Source organism: Mytilus californianus, unplaced genomic scaffold (assembly GCF_021869535.1).
Source record: "Mytilus californianus isolate M0D057914Y unplaced genomic scaffold, xbMytCali1.0.p SCAF_4, whole genome shotgun sequence".
Classification (NCBI taxonomy): Eukaryota; Metazoa; Mollusca; class Bivalvia; order Mytilida; family Mytilidae; genus Mytilus; species Mytilus californianus.
The window spans coordinates 60,556,971-60,583,682 of NW_026262690.1; the positions used below are offsets into that span (position 1 = coordinate 60,556,971).

General features: G+C 34.9%; 2 protein-coding genes and 1 long non-coding RNA gene across 4 annotated transcripts in view; 2 read left to right on the forward strand and 1 right to left on the reverse strand.

Moving 5' to 3' along the window:
* Window positions 1–10,213, reverse strand: part of LOC127698587 (calcineurin subunit B type 1) — a 34,856-nt gene extending 24,643 nt beyond the window's left edge. Inside the window, exon 1 of one of the 2 annotated variants that reach the window (XM_052202104.1) lies at window positions 10,114–10,213. In XM_052202104.1, the coding sequence (XP_052058064.1) occupies window positions 10,114–10,116 (3 nt within the window). In that variant the 5' untranslated portion in view covers window positions 10,117–10,213. The remainder of the gene's footprint in view (window positions 1–10,113) is intronic. The other variant, XM_052202105.1, reaches the window with a different exon arrangement.
* A 26-nt stretch (window positions 10,214–10,239) lies between these two features.
* Window positions 10,240–26,712, forward strand: part of LOC127698572 (elongation factor 1-gamma-like) — a 43,325-nt gene continuing 26,852 nt past the window's right edge. The window contains exons 1-5 of the mRNA XM_052202082.1: window positions 10,240–10,282; window positions 10,406–10,555; window positions 13,347–13,410; window positions 15,382–15,524; window positions 17,322–17,465. Coding sequence (XP_052058042.1) covers window positions 10,271–10,282; window positions 10,406–10,555; window positions 13,347–13,410; window positions 15,382–15,524; window positions 17,322–17,465 — 513 coding nt within the window. The 5' untranslated portion in view covers window positions 10,240–10,270. The remainder of the gene's footprint in view (window positions 10,283–10,405; window positions 10,556–13,346; window positions 13,411–15,381; window positions 15,525–17,321; window positions 17,466–26,712) is intronic.
* LOC127698591 (uncharacterized) lies at window positions 20,103–26,424 on the forward strand. Its single transcript, XR_007980896.1, has 2 exons — window positions 20,103–20,181; window positions 25,709–26,424. It is a non-coding gene; the product is annotated as an uncharacterized LOC127698591 (long non-coding RNA).

Sequence of the window (26,712 nt, forward strand, 5' to 3'; positions counted from 1 at the left end):
ATTTTTTTGCGGTCGTATAAAAACAGACCAAAACACAAAAACTTAACATTGACCGATGAACCGTGAAAATGAGGTCAAGGTCAGATGAAACCTGCCAGACTGACATGTATCCCTTATAATCATTCCATACACCACATATAGCTGACCTACTGCTTGTAGTATCTGAGAAACAGACCTAATCACGTAACTTTAACCTTGATCACTGATCCATGAAATGAGGCTGAGGTCAGGTGAACCCTGTCTGATGGACATGTAGACGTTGCAAGGAACCCATATACCAAATATAGTTATCCTATTACTCATAATAAGTGAGAAATTTACATAACAAAAAAACTAAACTTTTTTTTCAAGCAGTCGCTGAACCATGAAAATAAGGTCAAGGACATTGGACATATGACAGACGGAAAGTTCGTAACATAAGGTATCTGCATACAAAGTATGAAGCATCAAGGTCTTCTACCTTCTGAAATATAAAGCTTTATACAAATAGTTTACGCCGCCATTGCGCCGCTGGATAGTAATACCTATGTCTCACTTTCTGCGACTTTCGTCGCAGGCGAGACAAAAACGAAAGGGAGCTCACATCAATAGATATAAACAATTCACCACAGTTTCATGCATATTATTTATAGCGTTTTAAAGTTAATGTCCGAAATGTTGATGACGGGCGGACAGACAGACAGAGGTATACATTGTACCATAATACGTTCCGTAAACGGGCATATAAAAATGCTTATTTGGACCACTTTTTGACCCCTAATTCCTAAACTGTTAGGACTATAACCCCAAAAATCAATCCCAACCTTTCTTTTGTGGTTATAAACCTTGTGTTTAAATTTCATAGATTTCTATATACATTTACTAAAGTTATTGTCCGGAAACCAAATGTCTTCGGCTACGCTGATGACGACGACGTGATACCAATAAACGACCGCTTTTTGCGGTAGTATAAAAAGCATTTATATCACAGTCAAAATGTATATATAGTTCAAGAAAAATCCTCATGTTCTTCTGGGCCTACCAATGCTGAACAGCTTCAAATAAATATTTCTGAACTCTCTGTTCCTTCTAGAGATCTAGTAACAAGACAGTTTGTAGTTTTGTTGAACATCCTGTACCTCAGTCTTTATCCTCTTTAGGGTTGAAAACATCATCTGCCTTTCGCTTAACCCATTTCTTCTTTGCAAAGAACATGTTGATTCAACATTAAAATTAATTATGTTTAAGATGTTTGGTATACAACTTTTTAAAACAAAATAAAATGCTCCGCTGGGTGCAGCTTGATACGACCGCAGAGGTCGAACCCTGAACAGTTGGGGCAAGTATGGACACAACATTCAAGCTTGATACAGCACTGAATTTGGATTGTGATTAAATATTTGACACAGCATAGGTTTCTGACACAGAATGAATGTGGTCCAAGAACTTAAAAAAATTTAATTTACCAATTCAAACCATATCATTATTATTTGCTATATATATAAATCAGAAATAACCAATTTTAAATGGAAATTTTAAAGAAAAAAAGGAAAAAAAAAATCCCCCCCCCCAAATTTTTTGAACACCCTTATGATTCATCACCCCCAAACTCAATCCCAGCCTTCCCTTTGTGGTATGGTACCTTGCAGTACAATTTCAGAGAGATCCACACACTTGAACACAAGTTATTGCTTGAAACTAGAAAAATGCTTGTTTTTTTCCCCCTTTTTGGCCCCAAATTCCTAAACATTTAGGGCAATTACCCCCAAACTCAATCCCAGCTTTCCCTTTGTGATATGGAACCTTGTAGTACAATTTCGTAAAGATCCATACACTTACACACAAGTTATTGTTCTGAAACTAGAAAAATGCTTGTTCCCCCCCACCCTTTTTGGCCCCTAATTCCTAAAATTTTGAGGCAATTACCCCCAAAATCAATCCCAGCCTTCCCTTTGTGGTATGGTTTCTTGCAGTACAATTTCAGAGAGATCCATACACTTGAACACAAGTTATTGTCTGGAAACTAGAAAAATGCTTATTTTTGGCCCCAAATTCCTAAACCTTTTGGGCAATTACCCCCAAACTCAATTCCAGCTTTCCCTTTGTGATATGGAACCTTGTAGTACAATTTCATAAAGATCCATACACTTACACACAAGTTATTGTCATGAAACTAGAAAAATGCTTGTTTTTTGCCCCTTTTTTGGCCCCATATTCCTAAAATTTAGAGGCAATTACCCCCAAAATCAATCCCAGCATTCCCTTTGTGATATGGGACCTTGTGGTACAATGTCAGAGATATCTATACACTAACACACAAGTTATGTCTGGAAGTTACAACAATGCTTATTTTTGGCCTCTAATTCCTTAACTGTTGGCACCATAACCGCCAAAATCAATCCCAACCTTCCTTTTGTGGCATTGAACCTTATGGTAAAATTTCATAGAGATCCATTCACTTAAACTAAAGTTAGAGTGCGAAAACCAATGTGTCTTCGGACGACGACGACCACAATGTCATACCAATATATGACCGCAAATGCGGTTGTATAAATATTGTAATGAACCAGCTGACCAGTGTCTGTAGTTTTACATTATGCTTCCGTGTGTTTCATTGTCAATAGCATTTCTTTGGCAAGTAGATATAAACGAAACTTGACAAATTCTTCAAAGTTAAGACCAGAGGAATTCTTCACCAGTGACAATATACAAATGCTGCAGCGATTCTGTACATATTTCCCGATGGACGAATTACAATCGATGTTAAAAAATTATTTTATTTCTAAAACTTGAGAGACGAATTTTACTTGAAAGCAACAATTTTTCACTTTCTAATAAAATAAATCACTCCTCGTTATCTTTAATAAAAGTTTATTTTACTTTTTTGACGTACAAATACTCTCATTCATAAATTTCATTGTATATTTCTTTAGTAATGTGTATTCAAATTTATCATGTGTATTCATCATGTTCATTGGTCATGTTTAAATAGATTCTTCTTCTGGACCAATGAAAAATTCGTTACTTCATTGGCTACGTGGCCACAGACCACAATTAAATTCCTCTATAAGTTCTTTATAACGTTTTGTTTCATTAAAAGAAATGCACTGAATCTTTTTGTCAAATATTTTGTGTGTGTAAAGTACAGTACTAGTCCAAACATATATCCAACATTAAGAATGATTGCTCCCTAGTATCTTACAAATTTAGCAAATACACATCCATATGTAAGCATACTTTCATTCCACCGTGTATTTATTCCGGGTAACTGTATTTCACTAGAGAATATTAGTTGTAAATAGTGTGAAAGCGTCAATCTTGATATCTTTGTTTTGTTTATATTAGACAGGTACCGTTTATTGTTTACATAAATCAATGGGTTAAAATTAGAATGATTTTCAAGGAACCAATTTAAACAATCTGAATCAACCCAGCGAATAATATTGATGATAATGGGGATATTTTTATAACTCACAATACTTTTATCAATTGAAGAACCTTAGTGAGCACACTCACATACCCCACGTCCACACATTGTCATTGGAGAAATTAAATAAGTGTAACAAAAAAAAATTGTATAAGAAAAAATATTGAATAATAATTTCCTGTCAATATGCACATCTACATAGTATGTCCTTCTTATCTACAAAATTTCATGAAATTCTGTTGTGTGGTTTCAGAAGAGTGGAGATGACAAACTGTTGCAGAAGTACATTGAAGCAAATAAGTTCAAAGGGGCGTAACTCCTAGAAAAAAAAAATGAATCGTAATTTCCTGTCGATATGCACATCTACGTAGTATGTTCTTATTATCTACAAAGTTTCATGAAATTCTGCTGTGTGGTTTCAGAGGAGTTGAGATGACAAACTGTTGAAGTTGTACCTTAAAGCAAATAAGTTCAAAGGGGTGTAACTCCTAGAAAAAAAATTGAATCGTAATTTCCTGTCGACATGCACATCTACATGTACATAGTATGTCCTTATTATCTTAAAAGGTTTCATGAAATTCTGTTGTGTAGTTTCAGAGGAGTTGTAATAAAATTATTTAATTCTAATTTATTAATAAGCATTATTTTGTAATCTTGTGGTCAAAATGAGTACTAAAACACTTCATTAATGTATGGAATTAAAACACTAGTGTTATCAATTCCGGTTCAAAATAACTAGTGTAATCATTCCTGGTACAATATAGCACTAGTGTAATCATTCCTGGTTCAAACACACTAGTATGAACATTCCTGGGATAAAAAACACTTGTTTACCTTGTCAATTTTTTACATAAATCAACTATGCAAGTTTTCAAATACCCCCCAAAAATACCAAGCCCATTTTTTTTATATATATATATTTCCCAATCAAAAACCCCTCTTTAGAACCTTATGATGAGTGGTGGATATATATTTTACACTGGACCCGGATAAAAAAACCTAGTTATTTTTTGTTGGTGGATAAAAATCACTAGGAAATTTCATTCTCCCGATAAAGTACACTGGCGGAATCAAACCACTGTTACACATACCCCTATGGACATGATGGACAAGTCAAGAGATGTTCCGAAAAACTGTAAATATCACCTTTTTGCACCTGGCCTAATCACTCTTTCCATATCAAAATCAGTTAAAATACAACATCCAAAAGTTTATTTCACCTCTCTTCTTTCATTTCCACCCTAAAAAAAACCTAAGAAATGAGTGAGGAAGGGAAAGAAAAAAAATTCAGAAAAAATACACTCTAATTAAAAGGAACTATATTCGTGGACAACAAAAAGCAGGGTCATTAATTGTGGTCTTCAGCCAAGTCATCGCACAGAGACGATGCATAAATACAATGTATTTGCGATCTATTTCTTCAATTTTTGCACTGAAGTTTTTAAAAACTTTTATTTTCTACTAAAAATATCTATCTTCTTGATGATCATTTACGCTATAACCTGATAACATGGTCTGATAAGGCTTGAACAGGTAAATCAGAGACTTTTGCTAGTTATCAGTTATTGCGCAACATTGACCAATTGCAACCTCTCAGCGGTGATCAGCAACTTGACAATTTTAACCAAAATTTATAATTAAAATGTGAAAATTAACACGCTGGGGGATCAAGTATTAAGGGACAGCGGCCAATTAAGGCGCTGTGGGATCAACGAAAATATTTTGAAGGCGCTGTGGGAACGCAGTGTCATATCGGTCTTGGGAGAACTCTGATTTTTGTGTCATTAGTGTACAATGTATACCATCAAGTACTGTCTTAACATAAATAACAGACTGATTAAACAGTTGGACTTACATTTATGATGCAGAAGGAATCTGGGTCTGTTTGTCAAAAATCATGATCGCAAACCCACACATTCACAACCTTTTTTTTGGTTTTGTGTTGAATACATTTTAATCATGTTTAAGTTGGTGCAGCTATAAACAAGTTTTTTTTTAATGTTTCCTTAAAATAAAGTGACATTCTTAAAACGTTAACAGGTTTCTTTTAGTGTTTTATTATTTATTTTGATGAAATGAATCATGATTAAAAGATTGTCATGAAAATTAAGGCAGAGTTCATATATCTAAGACTTGAATTAACAAGAAAGGCAGATCTAGAAGATACCAAATCTTCATTGAGTTTACTCATACAAAGCTAACTACATGCAGTATTTACATCAAAGCTAGTTATAACAACAATCAATCCATGATTTTCAAACACAGAACAATAATACCAAATTTGGATTTGAAAATACCAATTAACAACTAGTAATCATACATAATTAACATTTAATAATTAATTATTAAATGACCAAAAAAAATATTACATGTATCCCCAACACCTTTTAAGTGACCCAAAAATTCAACCTTTAAGCTGTAAAATACTTCTGTGAAATCTAACATAAGTTTTGCTTAACATTAAATAATATGCTATTTCAGATCATACAAGGTATAAATTGGGTCGTTGATTGTCCAAACCTTTTAAGGAAATTTGTTACATGTATGATGTAAAATCCGTTGAAAATTCCTCTTTTAGTGATTAATTATTACACGTTAGCAGAATTCATAGTTTATACAGTTAAGTTAAAGAGAAGAAAATCCCGGTTTAGCATAAAATATTTGAAATTAATCTGGTTGTACCTAAAAATCAAAGCACTGTAAGCGCTGTAGGCAGTTAACCAAAAACCAAGGCAAACATAATTATGAAAACTGTGGCTATGTTGCTTCATTTTTTTTAAGATTTAAAAGAACAAACATTAAACATTCATATATTGTGCATTTACGTTCATTTAATGAATTAATTATTAAGGCAAATAATTCATATTTTATCAAGGTTTTCCAAAGCAACGCATATATCAAGTATATTTTTAATGGTCATGTGTCTGCAGTGGTACAAGTTCGAAATGATTGCAGTTGTTCTAGTTGATAGTTAACGTTGGTATTAGTTGACTGTTAGTAGTTCAAGTTGACTTAGTACGAGCTTGTAATAGTATGCATGGACTTGCTTCCCTGGAAAGAAAACTGAGTTTGTGTTCTACAGTGCAAAAGTTATGAGACACAAATCAGACAAATGTTTACTACTACGGGGATCAAAGGTGAGGTCTGACTGACCTGCCCATAGTAAATGTAAATAACCCCCGCCTTCACCCCAAGTCCATGATGTCTAAGTTTGGAATAAAATGACAGGTGATTATAATAAAGTTGGTCAAACATTCTTGGGCTTGAAAGATATGTTTTCTTTAAAATGAGCCATATTAAAATGAAATTTTTTATAGAACCAGAAATTATTCAAAATATAATTAAGGTAAAGTCTTTAAACCTACTCATTTTTTGCATCAATAAAATTTTATAATAAACAAGAAATAATTGTAACAGAATGCTGTTACGAAGTCTCCCAAACAAAGCTCCCATAATTATTCATTCCCATGGTCGCCTGACATTGGGCAAAGTCTAGTACACATTGATTAGGTCTAGTAAAGTGATATGCATATGTGATGCCTATGAGATTGACCTTGTATGTCATTCAAATCTGTTTGAAATGACGAACAGGAATGAATATGGTTTAGGAGTTGGTATCTCAAACTTTTACAAGTTCTTAAAACACACACAAGAGGGGATGGGGTGACCTTAGGGACTACCCCTATATTTCATTTGATTTTTTATGTTGTCCCATACATGAATATATATATGGTTTAGGGGTGGGGATCTCGGCCGTTATCAAGTTTTCAAACAGGAGGGGGTGGGGTGACCCCAGTGACTTCCCCTATATTTCATTTGATTTGTTATATTGCCAAATACATGAGTATATATGGTTTAGGGGTGGGGATCTCATCTGTTTCCAAGTTATCAAACAGGACAATATTTCATTTGATAAGTTCTGCTGTCCCATACATGAATATATATGGTTTAATTTAGAGGTCAGGATCTCGACTGTTTCCAAGTTCTCAAACAGGAGGGGTGGGGTGACTGCAGGGACTCCCCTATATTTCATTTGATTTGTTATATAGTCCCATACATGAATATATATGGTTTCGGGGTGAGGATCTCGACTGTTTCCAAGTTCTCAAACAGGATGGTTTACAGTGACCATAGGAGCTGCCCCTATATTTCATTTGATTTGTTATATTGTCCCATACATGAATATATATGGTTTAGGGTGGGGATCTCGACCGTTTTCAAATTCTCAAACAGGAAGGGGTAGAGTGGCCCCAAGCACTCAACCTATATTTCATATGATTTGTTATATTGTCCCATACATGAATATATATGGTTAAGGGGTGGGGATCTCGACCGTTTCCAAGTTCTCAAACAGGAGGGGTGGGGTGACCCCCAAGGACTCCCCCTATATTTCATTTCATTTGTTATATTGTCACATACATGAATATGTATGGTTTATGGGATCATTATTTTTTTGTATGCTCCAATGAACAAATTATGTCTTTAAGAGAAAGGTATATACCTACATATTACACACAAAATCCTTCCCAATTGAAACTTACTGGTCTATTATCACACTGTAATGTGCCACTGCTAACAAAAGTGTGCATGTTTCTAAGACATATTGAAAAAATATTTTCATAATACAAAGCATGTTACAATAACTTCATATCCACGTTGCAATTAAGAATTTTGCAAACAAATCAACCAAATATGGTTTATTTCAATTTTAATGTATGATATCACTTATTTATTTATTGTGTGTCTTGCTTGTAAATGTATAAATATATATGTAATTGTTAATGTATAATTGTTATCCTCTTGTAGCACCATACGTGTGCTTAAGTTTAAATAAATTGTCTTGTCTTGTCTTGGGATCTTGACCGTTTCCAAATTCTCAAACAGGAGGGGTGGGGTGACCGCAGGGACTCCCTCTATATTTCATTTGATTTATTATATTGTCCCATACATGAATATATTTGGTTTAGGGGTGGGGATCTCGACCATTTCAAAGTTCCCAAACAGGAGGGTTGGGGTGACCCCAGGGACTCCCCTGTATTTCATTTGATTAGTTATATTGTCCCATACATGAATATATATGGTTTAGGGGTGGGGATCTCGACTGTTTCCAAGTTCTCAAACAGGAGGGGTGGGGTAACCCTAGGGACTTCCCCCTATATTTCATTTGATTAGTTATATAGTCCCATACATGAATATATATGGTTTAGGAGTGGGGATCTCATCCGTTTCAAAGTTATCAAACAGGAGGGGGTAGAGTGACCCAAAAGATTCCACCTATATATCATATGATTTGCTTACATTCAGGTATCATATAATCTAGTTGCACTATTTGTGAAAACAAAGTAAGAAACTTCCAGCTATTTTAACTGACCCTTCAAAATTGAGAAAAAAATTGCAGTAATATGTTTACACTTTAAAAGCATCTTACATGCATTATCAACATTTATCACTGATAAAGAAGATTTATACTGTCACCAGGAACATATATATTGTTAGATATACTGTTCCCAGCTGTCACATTGTATTGGATTTGGACATTAAAATTTGTCAGAAAGTAATTTTGAGTTTCTGTATCAAATATTTTTTGCTTTTTCTTTCTTTTACATATATCTTTTGGTTTCCATTTCTAGTGTTTATATTTATTTACCATGCATAGATGTATTTTGTCACCTGCCTGAAATTTTTTTTTTTTGTAGTTGATCTCCAAAACCCGGAATTACCCTTATCCGCTTCCGGAATCGGACCCGATATTGTAATTGTCTACACGGCATCCATTGTTTTTCGATGTTGTTTTTGTCAGTCAGATACGATTTTACTCGAATTTACACATTACTTGTCGGCGATTATCTGTATAAAGCTAGCGGTTGAACAAAATGAACATCGCTGTTATGAATAATAAAGATGAAAATACGCGTTTTGAGATCGTTTATTTAGAGACTTTGGTAAAAAGGTTTGCAAAGTTATTTTTAATTTCTTTCAAGTGAAAGGTCCGTCGGGCGTAGCTAGTAACCAAGTCGAGAGTCCGATTGCAAAAGTGGAAGGTCGCGGACCTCGGACCACCGCTAATTTGAACCCCTGCCTCCAAATTGAAATGATACGAAAATTTCGTCTTCTAATTTGAAATTGCCGCCAACAGCATGAACAGTTGAACTTATTAATAGACTACTGACGTAGTTGTACCACGTATTGACGACAAACAATATTCCTACGACTTTTGCCATTTGGGAAATCTAAACTACTTGTCTTTAAAGATTTTCGGCGATTAAATATTTCATACAATTGTTTTTTGACATCTTAGCCAAAAGCACAGGGGATAATAAACTACATAAGGATTCCTAATGTGCTCTACTTCCTATGTGCAACTTCAAAACTTTTGGGTGGTTCGACGATCATTTAAGGTTTTTTCTGGTCATATTTTTGTAATCCAGAATTAAAAGTATGAAAAAACTATTCAATTAGTTATAAATAACATTATATCCAGCTAGATAATAACAATGGCACGTATTTCAGCATTTATTGGGTAGAACACAAATCTAGGGTGCTCGCATAAGGCAGCTTAACTGCCTAAAAATCCCCCTTTTTCCTGTCCAGTTTCAGTATTTGTTACAAATGAACCACAAATATTGTAATTTAGAGTATGAGATACAAAAAAGACGTTGTAGCAAATGTGCACCATCAAATATGTTTCAATAAGGCACTTATGTTACCATTTTCTTCTAAAACTGTATTTCTGTTTCAATCAATTAAATATTTTAGTTCGATATTGACAACTCTAGACGAAACATCCGGGCACTTCAAGAAATTTTTCTCCGATAGCGCATGGCATCCCGGAAATCATATCTACTTCCTTTTTTTACCGGTGCAATGGCTACAGGGGTACTACATATTGACATACGTGACAATCAATTTAGAATCAATGCAATCTTTCTTCATATAATAAACATATTAACGGAAATCTGAAAAACGATAAATTATCTTCATCTATTTTTAATTTTGTAGACTCTATACACATTCCCTGACAACTTCAGAGCTTTTAAAGCTCAAATTGCTGCAGAGTACAGTCGAACAACAATCAAGCTTGCAAGTGGTTTTAAATTTGGTGAAACCAACCAGACTGCAGATTTCTTATCAAAATTTCCGCTTGGAAAAGTAAGTCACTTTTAAAATGCGGTCATTCAATGTAAAATTGAAATGGGTTTCATACAGTTGTGTCGAGAAAAAACTATAAAAATGGTACATGTATGAAATTGAAAATTGAAATGAATGTTGCAACACATAAGTAATAACATGATTTATCATCATACCCTGAAATTGACGCTATTATGAGTAATATTGTATGTGGTGACTACATAATGTAAGTTTTTGTATTGAGACTGTTTTTTTTTTCAAAAAGAGAAATCAGGAACCAAATGTCGTAAATTTTGATGATTTGCTAGCCTGGCATCCTGACCCAAACTAATACTTCGTCGATAGGGCCAGGCGTAATACAATCCACGTGACCAACTATCAGCGCTGAACAGGACTGAATTAATGCGCATGTGCATATTATATAATCAAGGAATATATCGATCGAACTTTTGATTCACGATGCTAATCAACAACGCTTGGATTATATTTGTTAAAGTTTTCAAAATTTGCATTTCTTATGAAAATAAAAATAGTTTTCAATAAATTTGTGGCAATATAAATATTTCCCGCCATGTGTCAAGAAATGACGCTATCCCAAGATGCATCATTCTAACATCCAATTGACGGAACCATGTTGTTGTATTCCGCCTGGCTCTACTGTCAAGCAGTTGGCCAGGATCCCAGGCTAATTATTTGCATGATTTGGGAACAGTTGTCAAAGCTTCAACTTTTCAAGTTCCAGTATCAACCAAATATATAAAAGTTAAATGCATTTGTGTTTCAGAAAGATGAGATCTTTTTCGGAATTTGATAGCCATTTTTTCATCACTGCAGATGAGGGTCAAATCAACAAACATCTGAAATGCATTTGATACTGTCCACTCAGTCTGCATATCACTCATTGTTGTGAAGACCTATTATCCATATCAATCAATACAATAATATTGTTACATGATGAGGGGCATCTCAAACAGTTTACCAAGCATACTTAAGTTTTTTCACCTTCAGATTCTGCAGTAGCCCAAATAATTACATGTATGATGTCTTGAAAGGTCTTTAAATTTTTTGCTGTGATGATTTCCTATGACATCAAATTTGAAAGAGTTTGGTTTGTTAATTTATTTTATAATTTCTCACAGTGAAGGATCTTGGAAAATTTGGGTTAAAAATTTAATATTACCCAACTTTTGAGATATACATATATATATATATGTAACAAAGATTTTGAGACATGGAAATACATTTTTTACATGGGGAAATGGAACATTTGTTTGGTTGTCTAGATCTAATATGTACATTGTACGTCCAAGTTGTGAGATTAATGATACATAAATATGTATGGTTCTTAAGGTCAACACATGATTGATCGATTATTGATAGCTTTGCCTCTGGTGGCAAATATTTGATTTTCATGGTGAAAGTCCATAATCCTTTTATTTATGCATGGATGAATTCCAGTAAGATAGTACCTTCATCAAAGGCATGTTTGCAGGTTTTAAATGGCAAATGTGTAAGAACTGAAGGCAGAGAAAGGTTCTTTCTGATTACATGAAAGGGTTGATAAATTACAGGTTTTTCATATTCAGAATAACTACATGTATTTAAGGAAAGTTATGACATAAATGAATTTATGGTTAAGCTTTCATCTACATTTTGTATCTTACCTTTTGCTGAGAAATTTGATGCAGAGTGATTTTTATCTGACCGCAAATCGTATATTGGTATGACATCGGCGTCGTCGTTGATTTCTGTGGTGTTCATTTCCAGGTTCCTGCATTTGTAACATAGGTTGAGGGTTGGACCCCTGGCTAGGTCAAACCAGACTTGAAAATTGATAATTGCTGCTGCTTTACTGAGTACAATGGCATTTAGGAGTAAGAACAAAGATGGATAGACTTGAGAGTCAATGATATGTACAGGTAGGGTGACATTCCATCCTGCAGACTGTAACCCTGTAAACTAAGCACATGAAATATCAAGCTCAATATGTTGGTCTAGTCCAAAGCAAGGATAATACTCATATCACATTACTTGCTCTCTTGATATGCATGTAATATTTTCCACTGGACATTAAACACAATTCATCATCATAGCTTGGACTTGGTAGTTATTGGGTTCTTGAGCAACAGGTTAAGATCCAATGAACTATGAACTTCAAATCTTAAAAGAGTAATGATGCATGGTGATGCCCTGTAATGAAGGTCATCATATTGATCCTTTGTTGCTAGCTAAATCTCCAGTCACAAATATTTATTAATGCATGAATGTTTTTCTGGTAAGATTATACCTTCATCAAAGGCATGTTTGCTGGTTTATAATGGCAAATGTGTAAGAACTGAAGGCAGAGAAAGGTTCTTTCTGATTACATGAAAGAGTTAATACATTTAAGCTTTTTCATATTCAGAATAACTACATGTATTTATTTATAGTTAGTACATTATGCTTCAGAAATGTACTTCAGAATGATTTAATAGTTCAATTAGTTGACCTTTGAACTATTTCACTCCTTGCTTATCTAAAAAGAGTGTTGAGGGATCTTTGATTTTAAAATTTCCATGACAAAACATTATCTGATAATTCAATATTTACTAATTGGAAATGATAGGGTTGGGTTTCTGGTATCCCTGACAGGATTTTATAGAAATTCTTTACCTAGCTTTTCAATAATGCTATTGTTCACATCCTAATTTAGGTTTTGATTTGAATGATTATTGGTGGTTATGGAAAATATGAAAATTTTCAAGTTATTAAAAAAATAGTGAAAAGGGTGTATGAATTTGTAAGTTTTTATGTTTGTCATGTTATTTTACAGGTTCCAGCATTTGTTACAGCTGGAGGAGACTGCATATTTGAAAGCAATGCCATTGCACACTATCGTATGTACTCATAGTTAAAAGATTGTATTGTCTATTCACATGAATTACATAATGAATGCATACAATGATACATGCACATGACAGCCAAAAAAAAAAAAAAAGCAATGTGCATGTATAAAATGATGTAGGCACTTTCCTAGTCCTTGATCTTTTGTCTATGTCTAAGGAGAATTAACTAATAATATATTTGCTAAACAAGAAAAACTGTTGACATTGAACATACAAGGTATAATTAAAAAAAGGTGTGACTGTGGTAAGGTAGAGGCTATTATTACAATGTACTTTCAGAATTGTAATGTACCGTAGAAAGGCTTGTATAGTTCGCAGTGGTACATAGTCCGCACCCCCTTCTCCCCACGAAATTTTAGGTAAAAAAACTTTTTGTAACTGTTAGAAAAGGTCTAATGAAACTCCGGTAATTTCAAATCCTGTGCGGTCGTTTGCGGTATTTTCTTGGAAAAACCTGTTTTCCATCATCAAACAGAAGCTGAAACTGCTTGTTAATGATTCTAGAACGCTTCATGATTGTTAAAATAAGTTTAATTCACTTAAAAAACAATTAAGAAACTTGTGTATGTTTAAACAGGAAGTTTAAAAAGCACGTGTAAAAGAAGAAATTAACTGGTGAGAGTCGAAATCCGTACATAACAGATATCACTATAATACGACTTTGAAAGTAAAACAGTTTTATCCTTTTGTAAAACAGTCTTTAATATATCTATCACATTAATGTTTGAAGGGTCTAAAGCTAATACAAACCATATTAGTCAGTATGAAACACCAAAACGGAACGAACAATAACCGATTTCGTTTTGTAGTTTACAAATTCTAAGCTGGTTTACGGTTGTCTTTTTCACTATGTTTGTATCGTTTCAATCGAGCAGATACCAGTTTATTTCAACCAATGCATTGAAAAGAAACGAGAAATTTGTAATGAAAGGTTTAGTTTTTATATTTATCAGTATTAATTTGATATTGAATAGAAATAACTTATTAATATGGATGAGTTAAAATTATTAGTTTGAAAAATGATAAGAGCGCCCTCTACAATAGAAATAACAAAGATGGCGGAACGTAAACAAACCACCTCGACCGCGAAATTGAAATTTTTCTCTTATTTCTTGCTTATTGTACTCTATAGTCCGCACCCCGTCTGGAAGGTCCAATTTTGGAGAATAAAACCGCGGACTATACAAGCCTTTCTACGGTAAACAAGAGTATTAACATAAAACCTCAAAGCTAGAAATGATGGCTGATCCTAAGATCATACATGGTGTTTGAGGTGGGGATTCTCTTGCTTCTGCCTCCAGCAAATTAAAGACTTCAAGACTCGTCATTTGCCCAATTAAAACCAATTTAACAAAGGCATGCTATGACTGATCCACACCTTGTCGGTCAAGGCCAAGCTGACAGTCTGTTTGCGGTAGTGTGCCTACCTGAACTGAAGTAGGTTGATGGCCAAACTAGAAAATAGGTATTTGCTGCTTCTCTGCTCAGCACATGCCATGTAGGAGTAAGAGTAAAGACTATTCAGCTAAGAGTCCTAATAATGTATTCCAGTTAGGGTAACAGTTCTTCCTGCAGACTGTTACCTTGTCAACTAGAACTTAAAAAAAACCCAAATTAAACATGTTGGTCTAGTGCAAAGCAGGGTTCATATTCATATCACATAAACATGTTCTCGTCCTGAAATATGCATTTTATTTACCACTGGATGTTGAACATACATCTATCATTTATAAATTATGCTCATGATATTGGGGTCTAGGTGTCGGAATGATTCATCTACATTGATCTTCAGCCTGTCAACACTTAGTTTGTGCAGGTGTGCTCTACTCCAATCTTAATTGACTTGGAGTCTTAGATTGTCAGTTTTCCTGTTGAAGGTCATGGTTTACTGATCTTGTTTTACATAACTTCATGTACAAAGGTTATTGATGAAATTCATAAAGTAAATATTTTTTATTTTAGTTGGGAACACTCAGTTGAGGGGTAAGAATGACAAAGATGCATCATTCATTTTACAGTGGATTAATTTTGGTGACAATGAAATTCTTCCAGCATCTTGTACCTGGGTATATCCATGTCTAGGTATTGTGCAGTACAACAAACAGGTATGTAAAATTAAATTACAAGAGAAGGACATATGTTGCAAATAAGATTTTTATACGACAGCAAAAAAATTTTTTGTGGTCGTATATTGGTATGACGTTGGCGTCGTCGTCGTTGTCCGAAGACACATTAGTTTTCGCACTCTAACTTTAGTTTAAGTGAATGGATCTCAATGAAATTTTACCATAAGGTTCAATACCACAAAAGGAAGGTGGGGATTGATTTTGGGGGTTATGGTACCCACAGTTAAGGAATTAAGGGCCAAAAAGGGGCCAAAAATAAGCATTTTTGTAACTTCCAGACATAACTTGTGTGTAAGTGTATGGATCTCTCTGACATTGTACCACAAGGTTCCATATCACAAAGGGAATGCTGGGATTGATTTCGGGGATAATTGCCTCCAAATTTTAGGAATTGGGGGCCAAAAAGGGGCAAAAAACAAGCATTTTTCTTGTAACATGACAATAACTTGTGTGTAAGTGTATGGATCTTTATGAAATTGTACTACAAGGTTCCATATCACAAAGGGAAAGCTGGAATTGAGTTTGGGGGTAATTGCCCAAAAAGTGTAGGAATAAGGGGCTAAAAATAAGCATTTTTCTAGTTTCCAGACAATAACATCGTGTTCAAATGTATGGATCTCTCTGAAATTGTACCTCAAGGTACCATACCACAAAGGGAAGGCTGGGATTGATTTTGGGGGTAATTCCCTCAAAATTTTAGGAATTAGGGGCCATAAAAGGGCAAAAAAACAAGCATTTTTCTAGTTTCATGACAATAACTTGTGTGTAAGTGTATGGATCTTTATGAAATTGTACTGCAAGGTTCCATATCACAAAGGGAAAGCTGGGTTTGAGTTTGGGGGTAATTGTCCGAAACGTTTAGGAATTTGGGGCCAAAAAGGGGCCAAAAAACAAGCATTTTTCTAGTTTCTAGACAATAACTTGTGTTCAAGTGTATGGATCTCTCTGAAATTGTACTGCAAGGTACCATACCACATAGGGAAAGCTGGGATTGAGTTTGGGGGTGATGAATCACAAGGGGGTTCAAAAAATTGGGGGGGGGGGGGGGGGGTTCCTTTTTTTTCTTTAAAATTTTCCATTTTAAATTGGTTATTTCTGATTTATATATAAAAGCAAATAATAATGATATGGTTTGAATAGGTAAATTAAAAAATTTTTAAGTTCTTAGACCACTTTCATTCTGTGTGAGAAACCTATGCTGTGTCAAATATTTAATTACAATCCAAATTCAGTGCTGTATCAAGCTTGAATGTTGTGTCCATACTTGCCCCAACTGTTCAGGGTTAGACCTCTGCGGTCGTATCAAGCTGCGCCCCAGAGGAGCATTTTAATATCTGTAGAGCTAGAATTGTGAAGTTCAGGAACATGTCTTAAAAATTTGCTTGCACATCTTGTTTTTGGATTTGAATTGTTGAAATATCAATTTTATCTAGCTTGATGATAGCAGTTCATGCATTTGCTGATATTTGTAGTTATAGTTGGAGATTTAAGATTGTTGCAGTTTAAATTTAAACACAGACATGTACAAAAAAAGTTGAAATTCCACAGAAGTAAATGTTTAACCAAACATCAGCAGAGATAATTGTTTTATTTCAGAACTGTATGGTGATATCCTTTTGTTGTAAGCATGAATTAAAACAAATATTTATTTGTATTGACATTATTTTTTATAGTATGTGTGTAATGTGAACATACAATTTTAAAGAAAAAAAAATGAACAAATGAAAAATCATTTGTAAAAACTTCAAGAATTTGATGTGCAATATTTTTTTATAGGAAACAGAGCGTGCTAAGGCACAGGTGAAAAAAGTTCTGACTGTGTTAGACAACTACCTGCTGACACGTACATACCTTGTAGGAGAACGCATCACTCAGGCTGACATTAGTGTTGCTTGCAATTTATTGTCACTGTACAAATATGTAAGTTACTATTAGTAAGATTTGAACACAAAAATTTGTCAGTTATACTGGTAAGTCCATTCCTAATTAATTTGGTCTTTTCACCTCACGCTGTCATAATAGCCAGGGAAGCCATCGTCTCAGAGTAGCTTCTGTCAGGCCGGCTATCAGTGAAAGAGTTAACTTAAAAGGATTGCCAGTTTTCCTGTTGAGGTTGTGATTTGTACTCCAGCTTCCTCAACCAATAAAAACTGGCCACTATGTTATAGCTAAGGTAGTTGAGAGTGGTGTTAAAACACACAAGATTTCATTTTACGAAAATACATTTTCTACATTAAAATAGTTTGGTAACTTCAGTAATAAAACATAGGGTCCTTTGATTTTTACTAAATTGTATCTATCTGTTGATGTTTATATTTAAATTATAACAGTCTGATTAGTATTTTGTATTTAGGTCACTAGAACTGTGGAATTTGAATGGTCATTCAATATCAGTAATACCTTCACCTGTGGCATACAATATTGTGAGAGTAAACACCTATAAAATAAAGTAGAAGGTTCTTTTGAACAAAATTGTATGGGATATTATATTTGTTTATAGATCACATGCTCTTCTGTCAGAACTAGTTTAAAAGGCATCCCATTATTATTGATGTGAAACAATTTTTCGTGTTGAGCAATGGAGTCAGTTTTTGGAAAGTTTGCTATAGCTTGCTATAGCAATATACTTTCCTAAGGCATCTGCCTCAAACTGGAAGTTGGACAGACTATCTTACTATGTCTACTCCTAGATAATGTAGTACTAGTGTTTGAATACTAATTCTAGGAGTTGCTTTTAAAATTTTGAGTTACTTCTATTTTGATTAGCTTACAGCTTGAATTAAAAAGTACTGAATTTTCATCGATAATTCAAATGAATTCAACTTCATTTTGAAAATGGCTATCACAAACACTACTTCGTGGATCTGCGCTGCGCGGAAATTAAAATCAATACACATCTACATGAGACAGCAGTTTCTACGTTATGCTTTTATTAGCTCACCTGGCCAGATGGGCCAAGTGAGCTTTTCTTATCACTTGGTGTCCGTCGTCGTCGTCATTAACTTTTTATACGACCGCAAAAATTAAAAATTTTTTGGTCGTATATTGGTATGACGTTGGCGTCGTCGTCGATGTCCGGCGTCGTCTGAAAACACATTGGTTTTCGCACTGTAACTTTAGTTTAAGTGAATGGATCTCCATGAAATTTTACCTTAAGGTTCAATACCACGAAAGGAAGGTTGGGATTGATTTTGGGGGTTATGGTACCAACAGTTAAGGAATTAGGGGCCAAAAAGGGGCCAAAAATAAGCATTTTTGTAACTTCCAGACAATAACTTGTGTGTAAGTGTATGGATCTCTCTGACATTGTACCACAAGGTTCCATATCACAAAGGGAAGGCTGTAATTGATTTTGGGGGTAATTGCCTCAAAATTTTAGGAATTAGGGGCCAAAAAAGGGGCAAAAAACAAGCATTTTTCTAGTTTCATGACAATAACTTGTGTGTAAGTGTTTGGATATTTCTGTAATTGTACTACAAGGTTCCATATCACAAAGGGAAAGCTGGAATTGAGTTTGGGGGTAATTGCCCGAAACGTTTAGGAATTGGGGGCCAAAAATAAGCATTTTTCTAGTTTGCAGACAATAACTTGTGTTCAAGTGTATGGATCTCTCTGAAATTGTACTGCAAGGTACCATACCACAAAGGGAAGGCTGGTATTGAGTTTGGGGGTGATGAATCATAAGGGGGTTCAAAAAATTTGGGAGGGGGATTTTTTTTTTTTTTTTTTTTTTTTTTTTTTTCCTTTTTTTTTTTCTTTTAAAATTTTCCATTTTAAGTTGGTTATTTCTGATTAATATTTAAAAGCAAATAATAATGATATGGTAGGAGATACACACCAAACAGGATGTGTAAATTATTATATAATAAGTATTGTGCAATAGCAAGAAATTTTCAATTGCACAGTATTGCACAATAGCAAGAAATCTTCAATTGCACAGTATTGCGCAATAGCAAGAAATCTTCAATTGCACAGTATTGCGCAATAGCAAGAAATATCCAATAGCACAATATTGCGCAATAGCAAGAAATTGTCAATTGTACAGTATTGCGCAATAGCAAGAAATATTCATTTGCACAGTATTGTGCAAAAGAAGATACTTCGTATAAATTGCTTATTTCTTGATCAATTTCAATGGGGTTTTATTCTTGAATTCTTGGGGTTCTTTAATATGCTGAATCTAACCATGTATTAAGTTTTTGGATTTTGGGCCCCATTTTTAAATTGGTCCACATTGAGGTCCAAAGGGTCTAAAATTTAACTTTGTTTGATTTCATCAAAAATTGAATTATTGGGGGTCTTTGATATGCCGAATCTAACCATGTATTTAGATTCTTAATTTTTGGTTCCGTTTTCAAATTGGTCTACATTAAGGTCCAAAGGGTCCAAAATTAAACTTAGTTTGATTTTAACAAAAATTGAATTTTTAGGGTTCTTTGATATGCTGAATCTAAACATGTATTTAGATTTTTGATTATGGGCCCAGTTTTCAAGTTGGTCCAAATCGGGGTCCAAAATTAAACTTTGTTTGATTTCAACAAAAATTAAATATATGGGGTTCTTTGATATGCTGAATCTAACCATGTATTTAGATTTTTTATTTTTGGGCCCCGTTATCAACTTTGTCCACATTGAGGTCAAAAGGGTCCAAAATTAAACTTTGTTTGATTTCATCAAAAATTGAATTCTTGGGGTTCTTTGATATGCTGAATCTAACCATGTATTTAGATTTTGGATATTGGACCATAATAGGTGAATGTCCAATTTAAAATTTTTAAGTTCTTAGACCACATTCATTCTGTGTCAGAAACCTATGCTGTGTCAAATATTTAATCACAATCCAAATTCAGAGCTGTATGAAGCTTGAATGTTGTGTCCATACTTGCCCCAACTGTTCAGGGTTCGACCTCTGCGGTCGTATCAAGCTGCGCCCTGCGGAGCATTTTATTACATTTTGAACTTCTAGAGAACCACTGAATGGAATGAAACCAAACATGGCATGAATGTTCCTTATGAGGTGCTTACCAAGTGTTGTTACTTTGTAGCCGATCCATCATCCAAGATGGCCGCCAGCGGGGGACTAAGTTTAACATAGGACCCTATGGGAAATACATACAAATGTCTTCTTTTAGAGAACCACTGAATGGAATGAAACCAAACATGGCATGAATGTTCCTTATGAGGTGCTTACCAAGTGTTGTTACTTTGTAGCCGATCCATCATCCAAGATGGCCACCAGCGGGGGACTAAGTTTAACATAGGACCCTATGGGAAATACATACAAATGTCTTCTTTTAGAGAACCACTGAATGGAATGAAACCAAACATGGCATGAATGTTCCTTATGAGGTGCTTACCAAGTGTTGTTACTTTGAAGCCGATCCATCATCCAAGATGGCCGCCAGTTGGGGACTTAGTTTAACATAGGACCCTATGGGAAATACATACAAATGTCTTCTTTTAGAGAACCACTGAATGGAATGAAACCAAACATGGCATGAATGTTCCTTATGAGGTGCTGACCAAGTGTTATTACTTTGAAGCTGATCCATAATCCAAGATGGCCGCCAGCAGAGGACTTAGTTTAACATAGGACCCTATGGGAAATATTTGAAAATGTCTTCTTTAAGAGAACCACTGAATGGAATGAAATCAAACATGACATGAATGTTCCTTATGAGGTGCTGACCAAGTGTTGTTACTTTGAAGCCGATCCATAATCCAAGAGAGCCGCCAGCGGAGGACTTAGTTTAACATAGGACCCTATGGGAAATACATACAAATATCTTCTTTTAGAGAACCACTGAATGGAATGAAACCAAACATGGCATGCATGTTCCTTTTGAGGTGCTGACCAAGTGTTGTTACTTTGAAGCCGATCCATAATCCTAGATGGCCGCCAGCAGGGGACTTAGTTTAACATAGGACCCTAAGGGAAATACATACAAATGTCTTCTTTTAGAGAACCACTGAATGGAATGAAACCAAACATGGCATGAATGTTCCTTATGAAGTGCTGACCAAGTGCTGTTACTTTGAAGCTGATCCATCACCCAAGATGGCCGCCAGCTGGGGGACAATGTTTAACAAAGGACCCTATGGACAATACATACAAATGTCTTCTTTTAGAGAACCACATACTGAATGGATTGAAACCAAACATGGCATGAATGTTCCTTATGAGGTGCTGACTAAGTGTTGTTACTTTGAAGCTGATCCTTCATCCATGATGGCCGCCAGTGGGGGGACGTCCTTTAACATAAGACCCTATGGGAAATACATACAAATGCTTCTTCTAGAGGTGCACTGAATGGAATGAAATCAAACATGGCATATATGTTTCTTATGAGTTGCTGATGAAGTGTTGCTACTTTGTTGCAGATTTACTGTTCAAGATGGCCACCAGGATTTTTTATTAAATAACAGGACCAATATTAAACCAAATTTGGCCTGGCTCATTATTAGGGTATCTGTTATGATTTTAATCTATTTTTACATGATTTCCAAAACCAAAGTAGAATCAGGTGAGCGACACAGGCTCTTGAGAGCCTCTAGTTGGTATTCCCCAGACATGCGTGAGATCCATATATGTGTACCTCCCGACGGGAGTACAATAATCCCGGTTTCAGGGGTTTCCTCCTGTCCTCCGGTTGAAGAGAAAATAAATACTGTGTTTAAAATATTTCATGAATGAACATTATGATGCTATTTTTACTACGATTTTTACAAATGTTTATTAAAGACGTAAAAGCCCGAGTGTATTGAAAGTAACCTGGTATCTCATCTCTGCCCATAACAGACTCAAACTATAACAAACTCGGCCTATTACAAAATTGGACTATAACGTATACACTGGTATATACTATTTGTTATAAAGTCTCCCAAACAAAGTTTGGAGACTTGTTGTTTTTACTCAGTACTTATTATTTTTCTTCTTGGGGTCTAATTATGGGTATTTTGAGGGGCCTACAGAAGGGAGGGATTTACTAAAGAACCATATGGGATTTTATTTTTTTTAATTTTCAAATGACTATAACTTGAAAACAGTAAGTGATAGACACACGCGGTCTTCAGTAATGATCACAGGACAATAAAGCAAATAAAATAAAATATAGGTTGAGTCCCTGGGGTCACCCAGCCCCCCCTCCCCCCTTCAATTGGAGAATGGGCTTTTATCTTGTAAACAGTCGAGATCCCCACACCTAAACCATATATATTCATGTATGGGATAAAACAAATCGAAAGAAATATAGCGAGCCACTCTGGGTCACCGCCACCCCCTCCTGTTTGAGAACTTGTAAACGGTCGAGATCCCCACCTTGAAACCATATATATTCTTTTATGGGACAATAAAACAAATGAAATGAAATATAGGGGGAGCCCCTGGGTGTCACTCCTAACTTTAAAACAAGTAAAACCCCCTCCTGTTTGAGAACTTGTAAACGGTTGAGATCCCCACCCCAAAACCATATATATTCTTGTATGGGACAATAAAACAAATCAAATGAAATATAAGGGGAGTCCCTGGGGGTCACCCCCACCCCGTCCTGTTTGAGAACTTGTAAACGGTCGAGATCCCCATCCCTAAACCATATATATTCTTGAATGGGACAATAAAACAAATCAAATGAAATATAGGGGAAGTTAACGGGGGTCACCCCCACCCCCTTCTTTTTGAAAACTTGTAAACGGTTGAGATCCCCACCCAGAAAACCATATATATTCTTGTACGGGACAATAAAACAAAAATGAAATATAGGGGGAGTCTATGGGGGTCACCCCCACCCCATCCTGTTCGAGAACTTGTAAACAGTCGAGATCCCCACCTTGAAACCATATATATTCTTGTATGGGACAATAAAACAAATCAAATGAAATATAGGGAGAGTCCCTGGGGGTCACCCTCACCCCCTCCTGTTTGAGAACTTGTAAACGGTCGAGATCCCCAACCCTTAACCATATATATTCTTGTATGGGACTATAAAACAAATCTAATGAAATATAGGGGGAGTCCCTGGGGGTCACCCCCACCCCATCCTGTTTGAGAACTTGTATGACATACAGGGTTAATCCCTAGGCGTCACTTATGCATATCACTTTTCTAGACCAAACCAATTTGTACTGGACTGCCCAATGTCAGGCCACCATGGGAATTACTAATTATGGGAGCTTTGTTTGGGAGACTTCGTAACAGCATCCTGTTACAATTATTTCTTGTATTAAGTAAACAAATTTAAAAGTCGGAAAAAAACGTTAACCACACTATCTACTAATCGTAGTCCGAGTTTGTTCAATATATAACAATTCAAACAAGAAAACTAACTGCTTAATTAGTAATAATACATTTACTAAAAACAAATATGAAGGACCTTAATCAATAAAAAATAAATTATCACAGGCCCCTTACATGGGATGGGCACAGAAAGAAATAAACAGAGCTTTCTGTATATTTGATTATTTTAAAACTACAGTTTAAGGTTGCAATAGAAATTATCAAAATTTTACATGAAAAACATATGAAAAAAGTGATTTTTATACGACCGCAAAAAAAATTTTGTGGTCGTATATTGGTATGACGTTGGCGTCGTCGTCGTCTTCGTCGTCCGGCGTCGTCCGAAGACACATTGGTTTTCGCACTCTAACTTTAGTTTAAGTGAATGGATCTTTATGAAATTTTACCACAAGGTTCAATACCACAAAAGGAAGGTTGGGATTGATTTTGGGGGTTATGGTAATAACAGTAAAGGAATTAGGGGCCAAAAATAAGCATTTTTGTAACTTCCAGACATAACTTGTGTGTTAGTGTATGGATCTCTCTGACATTGTACCACAAGGTTCCATATCACTAAAGGAATGTTGGGATTGATTTTGGGGGTAATTGCCTCAAAATTTTAGGAATTAGGGGCCAAAAAAGGGGCAAAAAACAAGCATTTTTCTAGTTTCATGACAATAACTTGTGTGTAAGTGTATGGATCTTTCTGAAATTGTACTACAAGGTTCCATATCACAAAGGGAAAGCTGGGTTTGAGTTTGGGGGTAATTGCCCTAAACGTTTAGGAATTTGGGGCCAAAAAGGGGCCAAAAAACACATTTTTTTCTAGTTTCCAGACAATAACTTGTGTTGAAGTGTATGGATCTCTCTGAAATTGTACTGCAAGGTACCATACCACAAAGGGAAGGCTGGGATTGAGTTTGGGGGTGATGAATCATAATGGGGGTTCAAAAAATTTTGGGGGGGATTTATTTTTTTTTCCTTTTTTTTCTTTTTTTCCTTTTTTGTTTCTTTTAAAATTTTCCATTTTAAGTTGGTTATTTCTGATTTATATTTAAAATCAAATAATAATGATATGGTAGGAGATACACACCAAACAGGATGTGTAAATTATTATATAATAAGTATTGTGCAATAGCAAGAAATTTTCAATTGCACAGTATTGCACAATAGCAAGAAATCTTCAATTGCACAGTATTGCGCAATAGCAAGAAATCTTCAATTGCACAGTATTGCGCAATAGCAAGAAATATCCAATAGCACAATATTGCGCAATAGCAAGAAATTGTCAATTGTACAGTATTGCGCAATAGCAAGAAATATTTAATAGCACAGGATTGTGCAAAAGAAGATACTTCCTATAAATTGCTTATTTCTTGACCAATTTCAATGGGGTTTTATTCTTGATTTCATGGGGTTCTTTAATATGCTGAATCTAACCGTGTATTTAGTTTTTGGATTTTGGGCCCCGTTTTTAAATTGGTCCACATTGAGGTCCAAAGGGTCCAAAATTAAACTTTGTTAGATTTCATCAAAAATTGAATTATTGGGGTTCTTTGATATGCCGAATCTAACCGTGTATTTAGATTCTTAAATTTTGGTTCCGTTTTCAAATTGGTCTACATTAAGGTCCAAAGGGTCCAAAATTAAACTTAGTTTGATTTTAACAAAAATTGAATTCTTAGGGTTCTTTGATATGCTGAATCTAAACATGTATTTAGATTTTTGATTATGGGCCCAGTTTTCAAGTTGGTCCAAATCGGGGTCCAAAATTAAACTTTGTTTGATTTCAACAAAAATTGAATATATGGGGTTCTTTGATATGCTGAATCTAACCATGTATTTAGATTTTTGATTTTTGGGCCCCGTTATCAACTTTGTCCACATTGAGGTCAAAAGGGTCCAAAATTAAACTTTGTTTGATTTCATCAAAAATTGAATTATTGGGGTTCTTTGATATGCCGAATCTAACCGTGTATTTAGATTCTTAATTTTTGGTTCCGTTTTCAAATTGGTCTACATTAAGGTCCAAAGGGTCCAAAATTAAACTTAGTTTGATTTTAACAAAAATTGAATTCTTAGGGTTCTTTGATATGCTGAATCTAAACATGTATTTAGATTTTTGATTATGGGCCCAGTTTTCAAGTTGGTCCAAATCGGGGTCCAAAATTAAACTTTGTTTGATTTCAACAAAAATTGAATATATGGGGTTCTTTGATATGCTGAATCTAACCATGTATTTAGATTTTTGATTTTTGGGCCCCGTTATCAACTTTGTCCACATTGAGGTCAAAAGGGTCCAAAATTAAACTTTGTTTGATTTCATCAAAAATTGAATTCTTGGGGTTCTTTGATATGCTGAATCTAACCATGTATTTAGATTTTGGATATTGGACCATAATAGGTGAATGTCCAATTTAAAATTTTTAAGTTCTTAGACCACATTCAATCTGTGTTAGAAACCTATGCTGTGTCAAATATTTAATCACAATCCAAATCCAAAGCTGTATCAAGCTTGAATGTTGTGTCCATACTTCCCCCAACTGTTCAGGGTTCGACCTCTGCGGTCGTATCAAGCTGCGCCCTGCGGAGCATTTTATTGATAATTGCTGATGAGACAATGGTTTAGGGAAAAACACCAAAGCTGTGATTAAATACATATTTGAAATAATACACATCTACAACCTATTTGAAATAAATACACATCTACAACCTATTTGAAATAATACACATCTACAACCTATTTGAAATGATACACATCTACCGTTGCAAACTTTCCACAGGTGCTATCCCCTCTATATAACAATAATAATATGTGGTATGATTGTCAATGAGACAACTTTCCACCAGAGACCAAATGATGTTGAAAGTAACAACTATCAGTCACTGTATGGC